Source organism: Crocodylus porosus, unplaced genomic scaffold, assembly GCF_001723895.1.
Source record: "Crocodylus porosus isolate Cpor-Errol unplaced genomic scaffold, CroPor_comp1, whole genome shotgun sequence".
Lineage (NCBI taxonomy): Eukaryota > Metazoa > Chordata > Crocodylia > Crocodylidae > Crocodylus > Crocodylus porosus.
The window spans coordinates 3,228,181-3,245,964 of record NW_017728927.1 but is presented as its reverse complement, the minus strand read 5'-3'; the positions used below and the strand labels follow the sequence as shown (position 1 = coordinate 3,245,964).

At 40.8% G+C, this 17,784-nt stretch overlaps 1 protein-coding gene across 1 annotated transcript in view; it reads left to right on the top strand.

The window, feature by feature from the left end:
- Window positions 1-17,784, top strand: part of XYLT1 (xylosyltransferase 1) — a gene marked incomplete at its 5' end in the record, with an annotated part of 252,401 nt that overhangs the window by 214,889 nt on the left and 19,728 nt on the right. The window contains 3 exons of the mRNA XM_019542112.1: window positions 1,860-2,122; window positions 6,570-6,765; window positions 12,127-12,460. Coding sequence (XP_019397657.1) covers window positions 1,860-2,122; window positions 6,570-6,765; window positions 12,127-12,460 — 793 coding nt within the window. The remainder of the gene's footprint in view (window positions 1-1,859; window positions 2,123-6,569; window positions 6,766-12,126; window positions 12,461-17,784) is intronic.

Below are 17,784 nucleotides of genomic sequence, written 5' to 3'. Positions count from 1 at the left end.
TAAGTGTCATGCTGATAGAAAGCCTTTCAATAAATGTGCTTGAAAGCTATTATCTGTTCTAGAAATCTCTGTGGCACTTCTTCCTTTGTCTAATACCATATTGCTTCCTAGATGATGATTGTCAGCTTATTTCTGATGGCAAAGAGTCTCATTCTGAAAGAGTGAAATTTGCTCCTCTGCAGACCACTGACATAGGTCTCTTCATCAGAGGAGGGACTTTGTACTCTGCAGAAGAGTGAGTCTCCCAAAAAGGGAGGAAAGTTCATGGACAGTTTCTGTATCTTTGTGTTAGTGTATGTAATACAGGGCCTGCTGAATGAAATAGCCCTTCCTATGCCCTCTAGAGTGCAAAGCTTCATAGTGTTAATTGTGTCTTGCCAGCAATTCATAACAAATTGGTCTTTATCATTGTCATTACCATAAGATATACATTAATCCTGGCTGCTCATGGAGTTACGTCTGGGATGAATATGGCCCAGTGAATTTTACAGTCTTCTTGACAGGCTTTCTACAGGCTCTGATCAGATGAAGAAGAGACGCTAGGGTGTGACATTTTTGAACAAAGCAGCTTGCTGTTCTAAATGGACTACAAAGCAAGACTAATCAACAGTAGGCTGTTCATCCTCACTCCGCTTCTCTTTATCTGGCTCATACCCAAATACCCCTCGAGGAAGAAGAATACTTTGTTCTTAGGGTAAGGGTCACTAGCTTTGACCTTCCTGTAAATGTTGTATGTAAAACTTTCCCCAAAGATATCCAGATAACCCCTATAAAACCCTGTGCTCATCACTGATTGCCAGTCTGATAGACACTGCACTCAGCATGGGATTATCCCATGCACATTGTGCCTGGAGCGACCATTCTAATTTAGCACTGTAAATTAAAAAAAAAAATCTTCTTTTCCCATTTGTCTGTAGCATTATTGCTGTAAATATAATGCCTATAGGCTCCAGCCATAATCAGAGTCTTGTGCACACAATAGGAAATAGCCTCTTTCCCAAAGGATGTAAACTCTAAATTGACAAGTCAAATGAAGGATCAGAGAAGGAACAGTCTCACCGGGAGGTGAAGTGACTTACCCAGAGGATAAAGGATTTCACTGGCGGATCAATGACACCATCTCATTGACATCATGACTCTTTGTCCAGTGCCCTGCTCACTGGTTCACATCACAGCCCTTCCTGAAACCCACTAATATGGACATACATTTGAAAGGAAACACTGTGGTTCATTTAACTAAATTATGTACCAGGTCCTAAGTGAGTGGTACTTGAATATGTTCAACAATCTCTATATAAAAGAGTTAACAATGTATTTCTCAGTATTGTTGGCAAATTTCTGCTTGACTGCATCATCTGTATATATTGTATTCAGAGTTTCTCTGTCTGCTATTACTTGGCTCTACAGAAAACAAAATTAAATAGTTGTTGCTGAAGTTTTAGCCTTTTTGCCATACCCTTCCCCCATTTACTTCAAATCCTTGTCTGTCATGTCCTGCTTTTACTTAGATTATAAACTCTTCCGAGCTGGCATTGCATCTTCTCTAAGATCTACCAAGGGCACTTCTTTGAGCAGTAAAACCAAAGAATAATTAAGTTCCAGCCCCTAACAGTTGCACAAAAGTCACAAGCAAGGAATCAGAGGGGTTTTCCTTTTGTTCTCAGGGACCTACCAATCTGGACAGAGAAAAAAACATATGCTTTGATATGAGCATTAGTCCAGCATCACTGTTTAATTTGTTGTAGTCCATAGGGAAATGCTCATGTCCTAAACTCCACCCTGTTGCTTAGGACAACAGTGCTGTGACTAGAAATGGAAACTTACTGATAAATCTTTTTTTTTTTTTATTGTCAACACAGCAGACTGCCAGGCCAACGTTCTTTGCCCGCAAATTTGAAGCTGTGGTGAATCAAGAAATAATTGGCCAACTGGATTATTATTTGTATGGCAACTATCCATCTGGCACACCAGGCCTCAGGTCGTACTGGGAGAATGTGTATGATGAGCCTGATGGTATTCACAGCATCAGTGACATTACGCTGACCATGTACCACTCATTTTCCCGCTTGGGCCTAAGGAGAGCTGAGACTTCATTTCACACTGATGGAGACAACAGCTGCCGGTTAGTTTGAATGTTTTTTTTCTTTTTTATAAATAAATGGAAGGAGGATTCTTAGGATTCTCAGTTGGGCCTGATACCCATTGATTTCAGTGAACTTGGGGTCAGATCCTCATATTGCAAACTGCTGGCATGTATGGTGTGAGTGGTTGTGCTGCTTTACAATAGTGTAAAATAGTGCCTTCACCGCAGGTATTTCACTCGTTTTGTCATATAGGGTGACGTGCATATTCATAACACAGGGCCAGTCAACTGTGATAAGTCGTACGTATTTCCAAGAATGTTAGTGGTCGTCTTTGTCCCTCTGGAAAACCACAACCATGAAGTCAGGTCAGGTCACCCAAGTCTCCTGGACAGGTCACTAAAGCTTTCTAGGCCAAAAATGCGGTCAATGATGTAAAATGTAGTAACAAATGATGATACCCTTTCTATTCCACAAACCTAGTAAATAAAATCCCTTTCACTGAATATTTTAAGGGTTGGGGTTTTTTTGCGATTACACAGAAATGTTGCTTTCATTCATTTCAAAGCAAAGTTAACATAGTTGTTTGTCTTCCCTGCATACATAATGTGAAAGGGTTTATTTTCAGAACAGGCCTTCAATGCTTTCCCTGATAGACAACGATTCTCCCTCTACTTTAAAAAATACCTACTCCTGCATTTTTACCTGTCTGTCTTTTAATGCCAGCAGATGAATGCTTACAACCTAACTTTGTGACTGCTAAATATATTCCTTGCAGTTTGATGTGTCCTGTGTTCTTGAGTAGGAACCCAGGTTTTTGTGACTTTCCCAGCACAAAATGTCTGAGTATAGTCCCATTTGGAAAACTTTGATAATTTGTAAGCCAGATTTCCATTACACCACTCCAATAAAGGTTACTGCAAAACAGTAAAAGATCAATAACACTTTGATATAAATAATCACTAGAAGAACATCATCTCTTATTTGAAGTAAAGACAAATGTAAAAAGAAAATTCCATGGTTATTTGGCGTGTAGCAACAAAACCAGAAGAGGAGATGGGAGCAACATGTTGCTAGTAATAAAACAATGTAACAATTACTTTTCCTCTCCCTTTTGCTAGCATTTTAGCAATGATTTATATGAATGGTGGATTACATTTATATAGAGCCTTTCATTGAAAAGGAGCTGAAGGTGATTTGCAGGCTTAAACACACACCACGCACAGGGGAATCATTTTATTCACCACTGAAACACTGCTCCTTTGGGATGAAACACAGCTGTTTTACAACACACAGAGAGTCTATGAAGCAAGTTAAGGCAGAAAGTCTATGATGTCCAAAGGAAACTGCACTTGGCTACTTTGCCTAACCCCCTCGTGGCTAGGAGTATCTGGTCACAGCCGCAAGTCCTGTCCAATTTTAATTTTACAAGGCATATCCCATCCCATTCTTTGCAGTTGCTTTCCTTCTTTGACTTCCTCTCCCTCTTCCTCTCCCTCTCCCTCCCCCTCATAATTTTGAGAGTCTCCAAGGCAGCAGCAGAGGTAATAGGCCTGGGTTTGTGTTCCTCTGCAGAATCACTTTTGCTCTAGGGCTTGCAGCTGCATGAAGTCAGCAGATACTGCAGTCACCACCCTAGTTCATTTGACACTGCTTCAGGCAGCAGAAGGAAAGCTTTGCAGCACAAGAGCTCACTCCGTCCATCCCGTACCGCCACGAGTTGATGCACAGGAAATTTCTGTAAGGGAAGTTGCTTTGGAGACTGCTAACGAGTTGTAGCCCGCTGCTTCAAAGGCATGCCTCTTTCGACTGTTGTTGAATTTAGGTTATATCATGCATCAACATCTTAAGAGAGTTGGGATTTAATTTATCTCTCTCCACCCCGTGATATTTTTACCAGTTGCTGCCAAGAGACAATTTAGTCAGAGTGTTTCATGGATAGTATAAATATTTGCTTGGACACGCACAAAATGGAAGGTCGTTGGAATTCAGAACAGAAGCTGGATTGTCACTTCCGTTGGCTCCTGTGCTTTGTTTGTTGTCTCGTAGCAGACTCCGCCGGAGTCGGCCTGTTTGTATTCTGTCTTCCTATGCTTACTTCTCAAGCTCTAGAAATTTCAACCCTTGCTTCTATAGGTTTCATATAATGCAACATTGTTCTTAGTCAGCTGTCTTCAGCCCTAGCTCCCTGCCATACATCATCATCACAGGGAGTCGGGTTTTAGCAGACAAGTTTTCATAGGCAGATATAATACTAGTGCGTTTAGAACGTGTCTGTCACTTACTTCCTTCACAATTAATTACAGCACTGCAAAAATGTCCAGTTATCCTGATTAGAGCCATAGTTGTACCCTTTATAGTATTGCTAAGAAAACCATTCGGAGGATAAAATATTCAGTTAGCCATATGTTACATTGTTTTTTTACTAGCCATATGTTTAAACCAGGGACAGGCAATTATGTCAGGTGGAGGGCCTCTTACTGAGTTTTGGCAAGTCATTGAGGGCAAATAAATATTAATTTTCTAAATGTTTTAGGGGCCCCATGGACCAGATACAATGGCTGCATTTTGCCCACCCCTGGTTTAAACCTATGACTATGAACATTATTTGACAAGTTTAACTAAACTCTACAAATCCTTCTTGTTAATGTTTTCTAAATAAATGGAAAGATGGACAGTATCTGGCAAAAGCAAACCAAGCCCTTCTGTAAGGAGAAAGGCATTTTGTTCAACTATGCATCAACAACTTGTTTCCAGTATCCCCTGACAAAACCAATGCATAAAACATGGCCTTTTCTGAATTGTGTTCAGTGCAGCACCTCTACTCTGATTTGCAACACCCTTTTATGTTCCCACTCTGTGGATGTCTTGATAAAAACATACCAATTGCTGCATGCTACAAGGCGGTTTTATGACAAGGCCCTTGACATTGGTTTGATCACTGAATAATTTGAGAGCGAGGCTGGAGATGGCAGCAGGAAAAATCTCTGAGAAGCACAAGATCCTTGTCAGTTGACAAACAGGGATTTGCATCGAATTTGTATTCTTAATTTGTGCTACGTAAAAATAAGGCTAAGGACTGGTTCCACATGACCCATATAAAGTCTTTGTAAATGGAACTATCGTACTGTTATCGTAGCAACGAGAGGCACTCGGTTAAGATGGTGCTAAAGGCATAAAACACAGACAGCAGATATGAATGGGACACAGAGACTGCAAACCTATCTTATGCTTTACTGTCTAGTCCTACATTTCAGTGTTCACAGGTAGGTAGGACAAGGGTAGTCTGTTTGACATTATTGCTTACAGTAACAATTGTTATACTTGGACATCGGTAACAAAGCCCGACTGAAGTATCAAGGGTTAGAAATTTTCTGAAAGTAATTGAGTTACCAGTGAACGTTTATGCTGCCAAACTGTTGCTAGAATAACTGTAAACTGGCAAAACTGCCTAACTGCCATTTGTCTCTGATGGACTGGAAAACTTTCCTCCCTGGCACTATATTGCACAAAGCTTTTCCTTCACACTTCTCAGTTCTCCAAGAGGCAAAAAAAGGCCCCAGTCCTGCAAAGTCTTATTTGAGCGTTTAACTGGAGCCAGCGTGAGTACTGCCAAGGAAATCAACAGAATTTCTCCGACCGCATGAGATTAAGCACATGCAAGTAACTTTACAGGATCAGGGACAGGAAGGGGCAGATTCTCTCTGCAACTCAATCCAGTTGTGTCTTTAACGAGAAAGGCTTCCTATTCAGAACAGAGCGGTGATTAGAAATAAACAGCTAGGCTGTAACTCTGTCGAGAACACTACTTTTGTGGCATCTTATTTAAAGCAAAATAGTGTTCACAGAATTCAGAGTTTTCTCAGGAGAGGTAAGTTTCTGGAATAGAAAGGTTTTGGGGAGCTCTGACAGCTGTGTGCTAAAGCACGGGGGTGAGAGGCTGCAGTACCCCACTCTAATTAGGGCAGTTAGCCTGATGGTTTCAAGACTTGGGGCATGGTAACTGGGTCACATTTATGCACTTCCCTATTTGAATTCGTTTTCAGTGGAGCTTTAGGCATGGCCTTCATTTGAATTGGGACCTCAAAACTAAGTACTCCTTAATACAGAAGTGTCTGGATGTAGATCTGAACTCTGCAGTTTGGACTCCTTACCTTCATGTAAAATATGTCTCCGTGTAGGATTTCTTAGGCAGAAAAAGGTTAATAGGAGATTTCTGGGATGTAGAGACACTCTAGAGGTTTAATTGTGAATGTCTTTCAAATTAGCATATTCTTAGTAAGAATTTTAATGTTTCGGAACGATAAGAACAACCTGAGAATAATTGATAATGAGGAAGGAACATATTTAAAGTTTCTTAATGAAGTAATACTATATTTCTTAACTGAATCAAATATATTTTAAGCCACTAGCTTCACATGAATGGTGATTCCATGTCTCTCTCTTTCCTAAGTGTGATACCACCTGTGTATACTACATGTTTTACAGGTATTATCCTATGGGCCATCCAGTTTCTGTCCATCTCTACTTCCTTGCTGACCGTTTTCAGGGCTTCCTAATCAAACATCATGCAACCAATCTGGCTGTCAGTAAACTAGAAACTTTGGAAACTTGGGTGATGCCGAAGAAAGTGTTTAAAATTGCCAGTCCACCAAGTGATTTTGGAAGGCTGCAGTTCTCAGAGGTAAGCATTCCTCATAACCTCATTCTCAGCAGGGTTTATAGGTGACTGATAAATTAGCATGCCAGCTCAACAGTATATTGGAAGACGTGAGGACAAATCTGAGGGCAGAGTGACTCAGAAGTTGACTGAACAAATACTTTTCTGTAGGAGGTACCAATGGGAATTCTAATTTATTGGCCAAGTCTCTATCATGTTGATGACTTCCTGCGTGATATCCTTTATGCAATGTGTTCCTCTTGTTTTAAGTGGGAGCTGAAGGCCATCTTTTCACAGGAATGGTAACTGTTGCTTATTTCCCCCTTTAAGAAGGACTTTGGGCTAAAAAAAACCCTAAAGATACTGCAGCTCTAGACTGGGGTAGACTTTATGGTGGAATCTCTGTGCACTATTAGATTCTTCTTCTCCCAAATACACTGATAAAAAATTAACATTAATAAAAGTCAGGGACTGATGCTATGCGTGACTAGAATATTGATGTAGGAACATCAAAGAGAAAATTATCACAGCAGCAGTTGAGATTTACCCACAAATCCTGTTATTTCTTCATAGGATTTGCCTCAGTATCTAACACACACAGTGTGAAAAATGAACCCCTAAAAGACATCTGGAAAGTAGACTGGTAATAGAACCTGACATCTATGTTCTGTTTTAAAGATATAACTGTCTGAACATTTAATTTCATGATTTTTCTTGTTAAGCTACAAATTTCAATTAAAGCATAACATTGATTGAACAAATTTGTTCTCAGTCATTATGGCCAAGTCCATAAATTAACATCTTCTTGGGCAATTAAGAAGGGCCGAGGTAGGATTCAGTGTTTTGGTGTGCGTGGCAAATCCAAGACATTAATGTCCCATTAAGGAGATGAATACAGGGTACATTCCGTTTATCAATGTGTCTGGTGGTTGACTTGCCATTTTGTGCTGTGATAAATTGACACACAAGCTGTATTTCTTGTGATTTGTAGTAGCACTTCTCTTGTTTATTTGGGGGTTTTTTTTAATCCTACTTTAGCACAATTCCTGATCAAAGTGTTTCTAAGTTTGAAAACACAGGTGCTAGAAGCAGAAACAGATTGCCTAATTATATTAAAATTAAAGTATTCCAGACTTTCTCAAACACAGTGTTGAATAAGAAAAAGAACAAATCTGGACTTCTATCAATCCTTCAAAAAGTTTTGGCTCCCAAATCTGCCCACAGGTCCTTAGATAAGGGACCCATATAAGTGTGATCAAGGAAGAATTTGGCTTTTGGTGCTCTCGCTTCACTTTAGAAGGAAAATTTTCATTTGTCACAAAGAGAAGCATGGATAGGTGCATGAAAAGCTGTTTGTTTCAATTCTTGTTTCTCCCTTGTATTCTCAAATTGTTCTGTCTCTTTGAGTTGATTCATGTTAAGAAAATCAGGAAGTAAAAATTACTTATTTTCATCGCCTTTTAATTACTGATTTGACTTTAGCTTGGACAGTGGACATGTATTTTTGGACCAGTTTCCCCAGTATAAATCCAAAATAACTTGTCTGGCTTCAGTCAAGACTGACAGACCCCAGAATTGATCTTTCTTTATTACAAATGGCATTTATCACTTCTAAGAGGCCCCACGATTGTGAAATAAACTTGGTGGTTCCCCTATGATTAGAGCTACAATGGTCTTAAGAGCAAAAGTCATAGGCTAAGTGGCTGCACACTGTATTCAGAGTACTGTGCTTGTATGCATCATGACACACCTCTGCTGCTTTTCTAACAACTTTCTTCTTGTGATTAGACAGTGGATTAGAGTTGGCAAGGTGGCTGTTGGCTGAGCGCTTCAGTCCTTCTCCTGGCTTACACAAATGAAACCAGCAGGAAAGGCTGCTTCAGAAAGTGCCCCTGATAAGGCGTAATGTTTTCCATGGGCTTTTTGGGCCCTGCACACAATGAGTGTTACAGCAGGAATCATAGGATGTCTACGGTTACGATTAGACCCCTGCTGCTTTTACGATCCTAATGGCTGCCACTATCCCTCTTTGCTGTTCCTGTTCCACTTCCTGAACAGCAGGTTTTCAGCAACAGTCTAAGACCACATTTGAGCAGTCCAAAGGAGGGACCAAAAGGTGATCCTGTGAACAATACAAAAATGCTACTGCTTTGAGTCACACAAGTTTGGGAAAAGTAATGGCAGAATTACAGTTGCACACTGCATTCTGAGCACTTTTTCTTCTATGAAGTATGAAAGAGAATAATTCCTAGGATACACTCTAGCCTCAGCCTACTCCCTCCCAAAAAAGTGCCTTACATAAGATGTCCTTATTATCGACTAGTAACTTGGATTCATGCTATCTCTTCGGAAACCTGAAATAATACCACTGGAAAGGGAAAAAGTTGATTAAATTAAAAGTACCAGAAGGCTTAAACTCTGGCTATATCACTGGAAAACTAAATTCATTTCTGGCCTTGTTAAGAATCGTGATTCATCACCGAGAATAAAATAAACTAGGTGGCAGGCAATTAGTGTGCTTTGTGTGAACCTAATGGTCCTGTTTGCAGTGAGCAATGAGACACAAACCCATAATCAAGGCATAATTTATCTTAAGAAAATTTTATCTTGGAACTGAACAAGGATTAAAACAGTAGTTTTATGCCAAGGAGATGGCTGAGTCCTGGCTTTACAAGTGTACCCAGCACCCACTGCCTTTTCTTGAAGTTAAAAATAATGGATGTTAAAATAATGGCATATCAAATATACGTCCCTACAGAATGATAAAATACAAAATGATGAGGTATGAATTTGTACCTGTATGAGTGTGTGGGCTGCTTACGCATGAGCATCAAAACTGCAAGCGACTTATGGAGCTCCTCCCAAATGTCTACTACCATGACTTTGATTCCACCCACCTCGTCTGGCCATAAATATTAGCCAAAAGCTATTTTAAAACTGTTTTAGGGATCCATGACAAAATTAGTTCTCTGACCCCCAGTAGAGCAGTGTTTAGAAGAAGGTATAAAAATTGTTCTAAAAATTGCTAGAAACAGTATTACTTATAAAAGGTGGTAGTTTTAAAGACTTAAATTTTCCACTGAAATCCACCAAGCCTGAAGGGGATGTGTTATGTTTTTCTGATTCTTGTAGACAAGTGGAGGCCAACTTTTTTGGCAGGCATGCCGCAAATTAGCCCCATACCCTCTCCAAGTGGCACTCTGATCCTTTTCCCTTATCTGATCTGCTGCTCTGCTTTCTGCTTCCTGCCCTTTCTAACACTGTGCACCCTGTTTCCTCCCTTGTCTGTTATGTGTTATACACGCACACTGCCTGTGCCACTTGTGGCACTGATGCGACAGGTTGGCCACCCCTGCTTTAGACTGACTGCTCAGTTCAGGCTGAGGCAGTCCCTGTGTTGCTCTAATATATGCTATGGAGGTATAGTTTCCCAATTGTATACATTAGCTGGACATCACTAGAGCACACTGCACTCTTCCTGTAATTTTTCCAGTGTCCCCTTCATGCCAGCCTATAATTTCTAAGCATTTTCATAGTAACAGTATAGAAGTCTCTACTGGATTTCATAGAGTTGCTAGCACTTCCCCTTTTTCCAGGGTAAAATCTCTACTTGAGGTAGTCTTTTGATTGGTTGGGGTTGTTTTGCCCTTGGTTGGATTTTCTGGGGTAGAGTGTCATTCCCATGATAAAGCTTTTTCAGAGAGGAAGCTTTTGCAGCTTTCCTACAGACTATCAGACTTAAGTGTCCTGCCATTCTGGAAGGCTGTTAGATCCCCCTGACCAAGATCCCTTTATCATGAGTTCAGGGCTGGCATCCATTGTTACTGAGGAGTCAAATAGCATCCTGATGCTTCATACCATGCTGACAAATGAGGACTTTCTTCAGTGGAGAGTGGAAGCAATCGCTTTACTAATTCTTCAGAGCACCTTCTGTTTCTTAACATCATCACTTCAGTCTTGTCTGGGTCTAGTTTGAGCTGGCTCTTCTTTATCCAGGAGTTGATTTCTTGTAGGCATTCTGATTTGTAGATATTGTCTACAACATCATGGAGACAGTTGTCCTCATAACCATAATGTCAGAACACTGCATAATCTTTCAAATATTTGTTCTCACAGTGCCCTACAGAAGTGCTATTATCCCATTTTAAAGGTGGGGTAAGAGTGATGTATCCCCATTTTACAGAGTGATGTTCCCACAGAAAGTTCCCACAGAAAGTCTATAGCAGTATAAAGAACGAAACCTGGTTCTCCCGCGTCCCAGATGAACACTAGGCCATTCTTCCTCTCAACTGAGATGCAGCACATCTCATCTTAGACATGTGGTGTGTATGTCTGTGTATACCTACCTTGGTTACAGATAAGCTCATGCTATATACAGTGTTTGGATGAAAATATATCACAGAAGCTAACTATTATATATGCCTTCATGCTCCCTGTTTACAAATGTTTGTCTCTAATGTACAGTGTTTAATTGCAAAGGCTTATAAGTTCATATTATCCCATGGGTTACAGGCGAGCCATTAAAACCCATATAAAGAGCACTGAAATATGAAAGCTGCTAGGAAAATGAAAGGTCTATTAAATATTTATGGTAGGTTGTGAATCAGCTGCTTTACTGTTACTTAGTAAATAATAATAATTAAAAAAACTTCAGTATGATGACACTAATCACAGGGCTTACCAGAAATAGCTTGCTGCATCCATGAGGAAGGTGATTGGGATTTGTTGGGTGGGCAGCATCTCACTGTAGGATGGGTATAACTCAGTTTCTGCTCAAGTCAGTGAAAGTCTTTTTCTATTTTGGACAGCAGCTGCCTCATGCTTACACTGCATGATTCCGGTAGTGGTAGTCAATGTTCAGCTTTTTAAGCTTGATTAAAATGGGTGCTAGGCAAAATGGCATGAGAATCCAGTCTGAGCCAGGGGTTTCTTTCCTTTGAGTGTAGAGTTTTCCAAATTAATTTATTTTTTAAGCATAAAAACAAATGACAAAAAGAGAGAGCTTCTTCCATTCAAACAGCATGGGGTCAAACGTTTACTCAAACATCCATAATCAGATCAAAACAATCACTACCATTCCTGACTTTAATTTCTGAAACAGGGTATCTTAATGCACAATTAAGCTTTTAGTTACAGATAGAGATCCATAACAGGCCTTTACATGTCACTATTTGTTGATAATAACACTGGCTGCAGGTACTATACATGTATATCTTTATGTTTTATAACATCAATTTAAGCCTTAACCTACAAGAACCTTTACATGTGCTTGACTGTAAACCCATGAATAGTCCTGTTGACAGGTGTGGGATACAATTTGGAGCAAGAAGGGCCGATGCTATTTTTCAGAGACTACGGTAGTAACAAGCATGTCCTTAATTTCAGATTGGCACTGAGTGGGATGCCAAGGAAAGAGTATTTCGGAACTTTGGAGGACTTATTGGGCCAATGGATGAGCCCATTGGCATGCAGAAGTGGGGGAAAGGCCCAAATGTCACAGTTACTGTGATCTGGGTGGATCCAGTCAATGTCATCGCAGCTACGTATGATATTCTTATAGAATCTAGCGCAGAATTTACTCACTACAAACCACCATTGAATTTACCACTACGGCCTGGAGTCTGGACAATTAAAATTCTGCACCACTGGGTTCCTGTAGCTGAAACCAAATTCCTTGTTTCTCCTCTGACATTCTCCAACAGGCAGCCTATCAAGCAAGGTAAGTGTTTTTGCAGGTCTGGTAGGTATTACAGTTCTCAGAAGAGATGTAAAGTACAAAGATGAAGCAATACTTTACCCATTGCAATTGCTGTTGTTAAAAACATAGTGACACCATACTGCAAACGTATAAAAGAAAGTAATACTTTGTGTGCTAAATCTGAAGAAACTAGTGTTTGAAGACAACTGGAAGTAGCTATATTCAGTCTGTAAAATGTGGGAGTTTATTAGGTTCTGGATTATATGTTTAAAAATTTTAGACATGAAAATCTTAAGAACAGACAAACAAGCGATTTTGTAGGAATGCAAGTAGAGAGGAAGAGGCTGTTTGCATTCATTGCTACTTGTACACATTTTCACAAAGAGATACATAGCTTTTTATGCCATTTGCTAGTCAAAGACTTTATGTATAATAATGACCTCAGGTTATGAAATACTGCATTCATCTAGCATTTTCTGAGCCAGATGTGATATATGCCTCAACTCAAATCACTGCCTTTCCCAACTTTCTCCATAGATGCCAAAGCCTTTCCCTGTAATCTCTACAGAAGTGGGTTATACACATATAGGGTTCTGTATACATGAATTTACTGGTGACTCCAAAAAGGTTAAGACAAAGCCTAGGCTTTCATAGATTCATAGATTGTAAGGCCAGAAAGGACCTTGGAAGATCATTGGATCCAGCCCCCTCCACCAAGCAGGAAAGATAACTGGTGATTAGGTGACCCAGCAAGGTGTCTGTCTAGTCTTCTCTTAAAGGTTTCCAGGGTAGGTGATTGCACCACCTCTGGAGGGAGCTTATTCCACAGTCTGGACACCCTGACTGCGAAGAAGTTTTTCCTAATGTTGAGCCTGAATTGGTCTTCCAGGAGTTTATAGCCCCCTAGTTTTCCCCTCGGGTGCCCTGGTGAACAGTTGCTCACCAAGCCCTTGATGCTTGATGCACTCCCCTAGTGTAGCAGTAAGCTGCTACCAGGCCCCCTCTCAGCCTTCTTTTCTTCAGGCTGAAGAGTCCCAGATCCGTCAGCCTTTCCTCAGATGGCTTGCCTTTTAAGACTCTGATCATACAGATGTCTCTTCTCTGCACTCTCTCAAGCTTGTCCGTGTCCTTGTTAAAGTGTGGTGCCCAGAATTGGACATAGTACTCAAGCTGAGGTCTCACCAGTGCTGAGTAGAGCAGAAGAATCACCTCTTTGGTTTTGCTGAAGATACATCAATTACTTACTCTAGGGGTGGGCAATTATATCAGCTGGAGGGCCAATTAATGAGTTCTGGTGGGCTGTCAAGGGTTGCAAGGGTAGCCCTGTCCCTTGACAGGTACTCTGCCCCTGCCCCAGATGCTGTCTTGGGACCAGAAGTAAACCTTTTGGGAAGGGGGTTTCCTATCTTGGAACCAGAAAAAAACAAACAAATTATAGACTAAAAATCAAACATCTACAATAACATTTTTTTTTTCAAAAAATATTTTTGGCCTGATTTGTACATGTTTGTATCGTGTGTATAGAGGTGATTGCATAATAGCTCAAAATGAGGTCTTATTCTTGTATATTGCGGGCATGAGGGTGTATGGGTGGGTATGGAGTTTGTGGGGGGCTCTGGGTGTATAAACGTGGATGTGTGTGTAGGGGAGGGTGTGTGTGTGGATGTATTTGTATGGGAATGTAGGCAGGTGTGGGCAGTGTGGGTAGATGGGCATAGGGTTTGTGGGGGGCTGTGGGTGTGTGTGGGGTGGGGATGTGGGTTGATATAGGGGACTTTGTGGGGGGCTGTTTGTGGGGAGATGTGTGGGTGGGTATGGGGTTTGTAGGGAGCCATGTGTGGGGTGTGGGTTGGGTGTGTGGAAGAACAGTATGGGGGAGTGTATGTGTGGTAGTGGGGTGGCTGTGTGTGTGGGCCCCCCTAAAAACATGCCTCCCCCATTGCACACAGCCCCTGAAGCCAGTGGCAGCAGCAGGTGGAACCCCTGACAGTGATGCAGTGACTGCACGTGGCAGGATGAAGCCAGCGGTGCAGATCATGGGGTTCAGCCAGGGTGGCAGCAAGAGGGGTAGAGCCAGTCTTGTCCATAACACAGAGCTCCCCGTCATTCCCCATGATCTGCATTTAGCAGTGAGTGGGGCCAGAGCCCTGGCTCCACTGCGTGGGACCAGGAGGCATGCAGCTTGGGTGGAGAACCTGGAAACTGCATGCAAGCCCCGTGCAATGGAGCCAGGCAGACTCTGCTGGCCCAGGCTCCACACTCCTGCTGCCCTGCCTTGGATCCCTGCTGGCCTTGGCCCTGGACCCAGCCCCAGCCCTAGGGCATCAGCGTGGGCCCCATGCTCCTGTTCAGCTGCCACTTTGCTCCTACCTGCCACTGCCATCATTCCTCCATGCCCACCCACTCTCCTGCCACTGCCACCACCACTCCACTCCACTGCTGCCCTTCCCCTGCCACTTCCCCCCCTGCCCACCTGGGAAATTCCCTCAATCTTAAGTGAAATGATAAAGGCATGACCTGGTTAGTTGTCTCAAGTGCTATTAGAATATTCATATGTCCAAGCAGCGATTGCCAATAAGAACCCATATTTATTTGAATATCCTTTACATTTGTTAAGCATGTATAAAGAGCCGTAAGTGGGGGACAGCATTTTTCTGTCTTACCCAGTTCTCATTCAAAACAAGTTTGTTGCTATGAATATCTTTGCCATTCTTACCTGTTGGAGTTTGTCTATTTAATATTAATATTCATAATATCGGTTATTTTTAAGTTGCTAGATACATGAGCTGTCCTATTAAGTGTTCAGAAGTAGTTCTTCATTCTGACAGTGTAGCAAATAATCTGAATTGAGTGTTTACCTTATAGAGGAACGTGCTGCTTCTGTAATGCAAACATCACCAGGCAACTGCTGAGAGCTAATGTAATCCTAATCTTCCTCAACAGGAGCTTGATTCCACACATTTCTCACCAGAACAACAAACTTGCTGGTTTTTTCTTTTAACATTTGTTGGCAACATTTTGCAGCAGATACTATCCCAGCAACATGCTGCTACCATTATTAACTAATAGACAAAGATAAGTAGGAAAATGCACCATATGAACAGAATAGACATTTTAGAGTTTGAGGCAACCAAGCTTACATCTTGATATTGACTTACTTCGTGTGAATTAATTTATTGTATGCCCTTTGCTAATTCAATCGTTACTGAAGAAGTTGAATGGAAAATATAGTACATAGGCAGTGGAAACAGTTACAACCTTGGTTATTTTCTGTGCACAGCTGTAGGGCCTAATGGACAGTTCAGCATTTCTCAGACCTAAGTAAGATTGTACTACTTATGACTAAAAGACAAAACTCCTGTTGATCCAAATTCAAATCTGTAATGACACCATTGAAAAAATGTTTCCTGTTCATTCAGTGGGAGAAAATCAGGTTCATATTTGTTCAGCCAAATTGGCTGTGGTAATTGTAGGTTACTACAAGCATGGAATATAGAGCTTGGGAACAATATTATTTGGAGGAGAAAAAAAACAGTAATGATTTGCTACTGCTACGGTGACGTGTAATCTCCAGATGTCCGATGACATGAAAATAAAAGAAAAATTTATTCCAGGGGCAGATAGTGACACACCATTGTAGTTAAAGTTATACTGACATTTACCGTGCACATTTAGACTCTATTTTTTTTCAAAGCTTTTTGATCCAGCCACAATATTGTACTCTATACAGAAATATCATATAGCTTTGATTTCCCAGTTCTTGTCACCACTTCATTATTTAAACATATTTTTCTGTGCCAAATAAGGGCATTGTGAACCCATGATGTAAAAACTGAAAACAATACACAGGCTAACAAAAAACTTCTAAAATCAAGAAATAGTGCTATTAGTAGTGTATTCAAACTGAAATAAAATATACACCAAATTTTATTCAGGAGTTGTTGACAGATGGGAGCAAAGTATTTTTATTAGAGAATTTCTATTCTTCTAAATATCAGAGATTGTTGCATATACCATCTTAGACAATGAATTAGTAAACTGAAAGATGCTTCCAGAATGTATTCCAGCACTTTGCATGTTTGGTTTAATGCTTTAATCATTAAACTGTATGTATTACAGATATAAGAACTTGCATAAAAATACCGCCCATACAATTTGCATGCAAGTATGGGTATTCATTTACCTGCATAATTTGCATCTGTAACTATGGGACTGCACACACACATTAGCTGCATACACATTTATGCTTCAGCTATAGCGATGGTAAAGCACAGATGCCTGGATAACCCGACTGGCAAACAGGCAAGCAAGGATTAAATCAGAAAAAAACAACTAACCAGGTCATGCTTTTATCATTTCACTCAAGATTTAGGGAATTTTTCCTGAAAAGGCAGAACAGCTTTTCATTTACCATCCCCATGGAAGTAATAAGAACATTCACTTTTCCGTTGGATATAGTCATTCCTATATCGTGATTCAGAATGGTCAAGCCATATGGAATAAGTAATACTGGCAAAGCTGCCCACAAGGATGTTTCCCTTAACATTTTATATTACCAGGAGATGTGGCTAGTGCATACATTCACCATGCCTTTTTATGGCTAAAAGTCTGTTCATGCAAACCTAAAACACACAACAGGATAAAGAGCTTTGTTGTTATATTATATCCAAATGGGCTTGTCTGACCAAATGTAGAAACAACAGGCTCATTGCCCATTATGAAAAGTAGAACCATAAGAGTAAAACCAAAAGTTTTTTCAATCAAGTTAATAAACACATGGAGATGGTCAGTCCATTTCCACTGCAGATAAAGACTCCCTAGGCCCATTTAATAGAGTTCCCAACCTTACTTTTTCTTCTTGGTCTTATCCCCTTGGTCTGAGCTCTGTGCCACTCTTCATCACCGCTCAAATATTTCTGAAGGAAGGTCACTCGGGGGACCCAGAGCCACCAGAATGCTGCAGAAATTAAATTCCTGTGTAGAGAAGGGGAAGGAACAAAATGTGTAGAGAGAGGAAAGCAGGAAGGAAAAGATTTTAGAGGACCATTAAAGACTATAAGAAGACACAGAGGACACAAAGATCTGGTATTTGGAAAACATACCACTCCCTCTTCAACTGTATGCACAAATAAAACAGGCATTAATTTTCCTTTCATGTCTTCACCTGAGTCAGTAACCCCCAAGGCTAGGGAAAGATATTCAAAAAGCTAGAGCCTGAATTGATTCAATTTTTGTAGGTTAGTCTAAACTGCCTAGATTGAACAGTTTTGCGGGTGAATAGACATTCAGGACATGGAGGTACATGCCTACAGTAACTCAGGCCAGAAGCTTGGGAAGGGCACTGG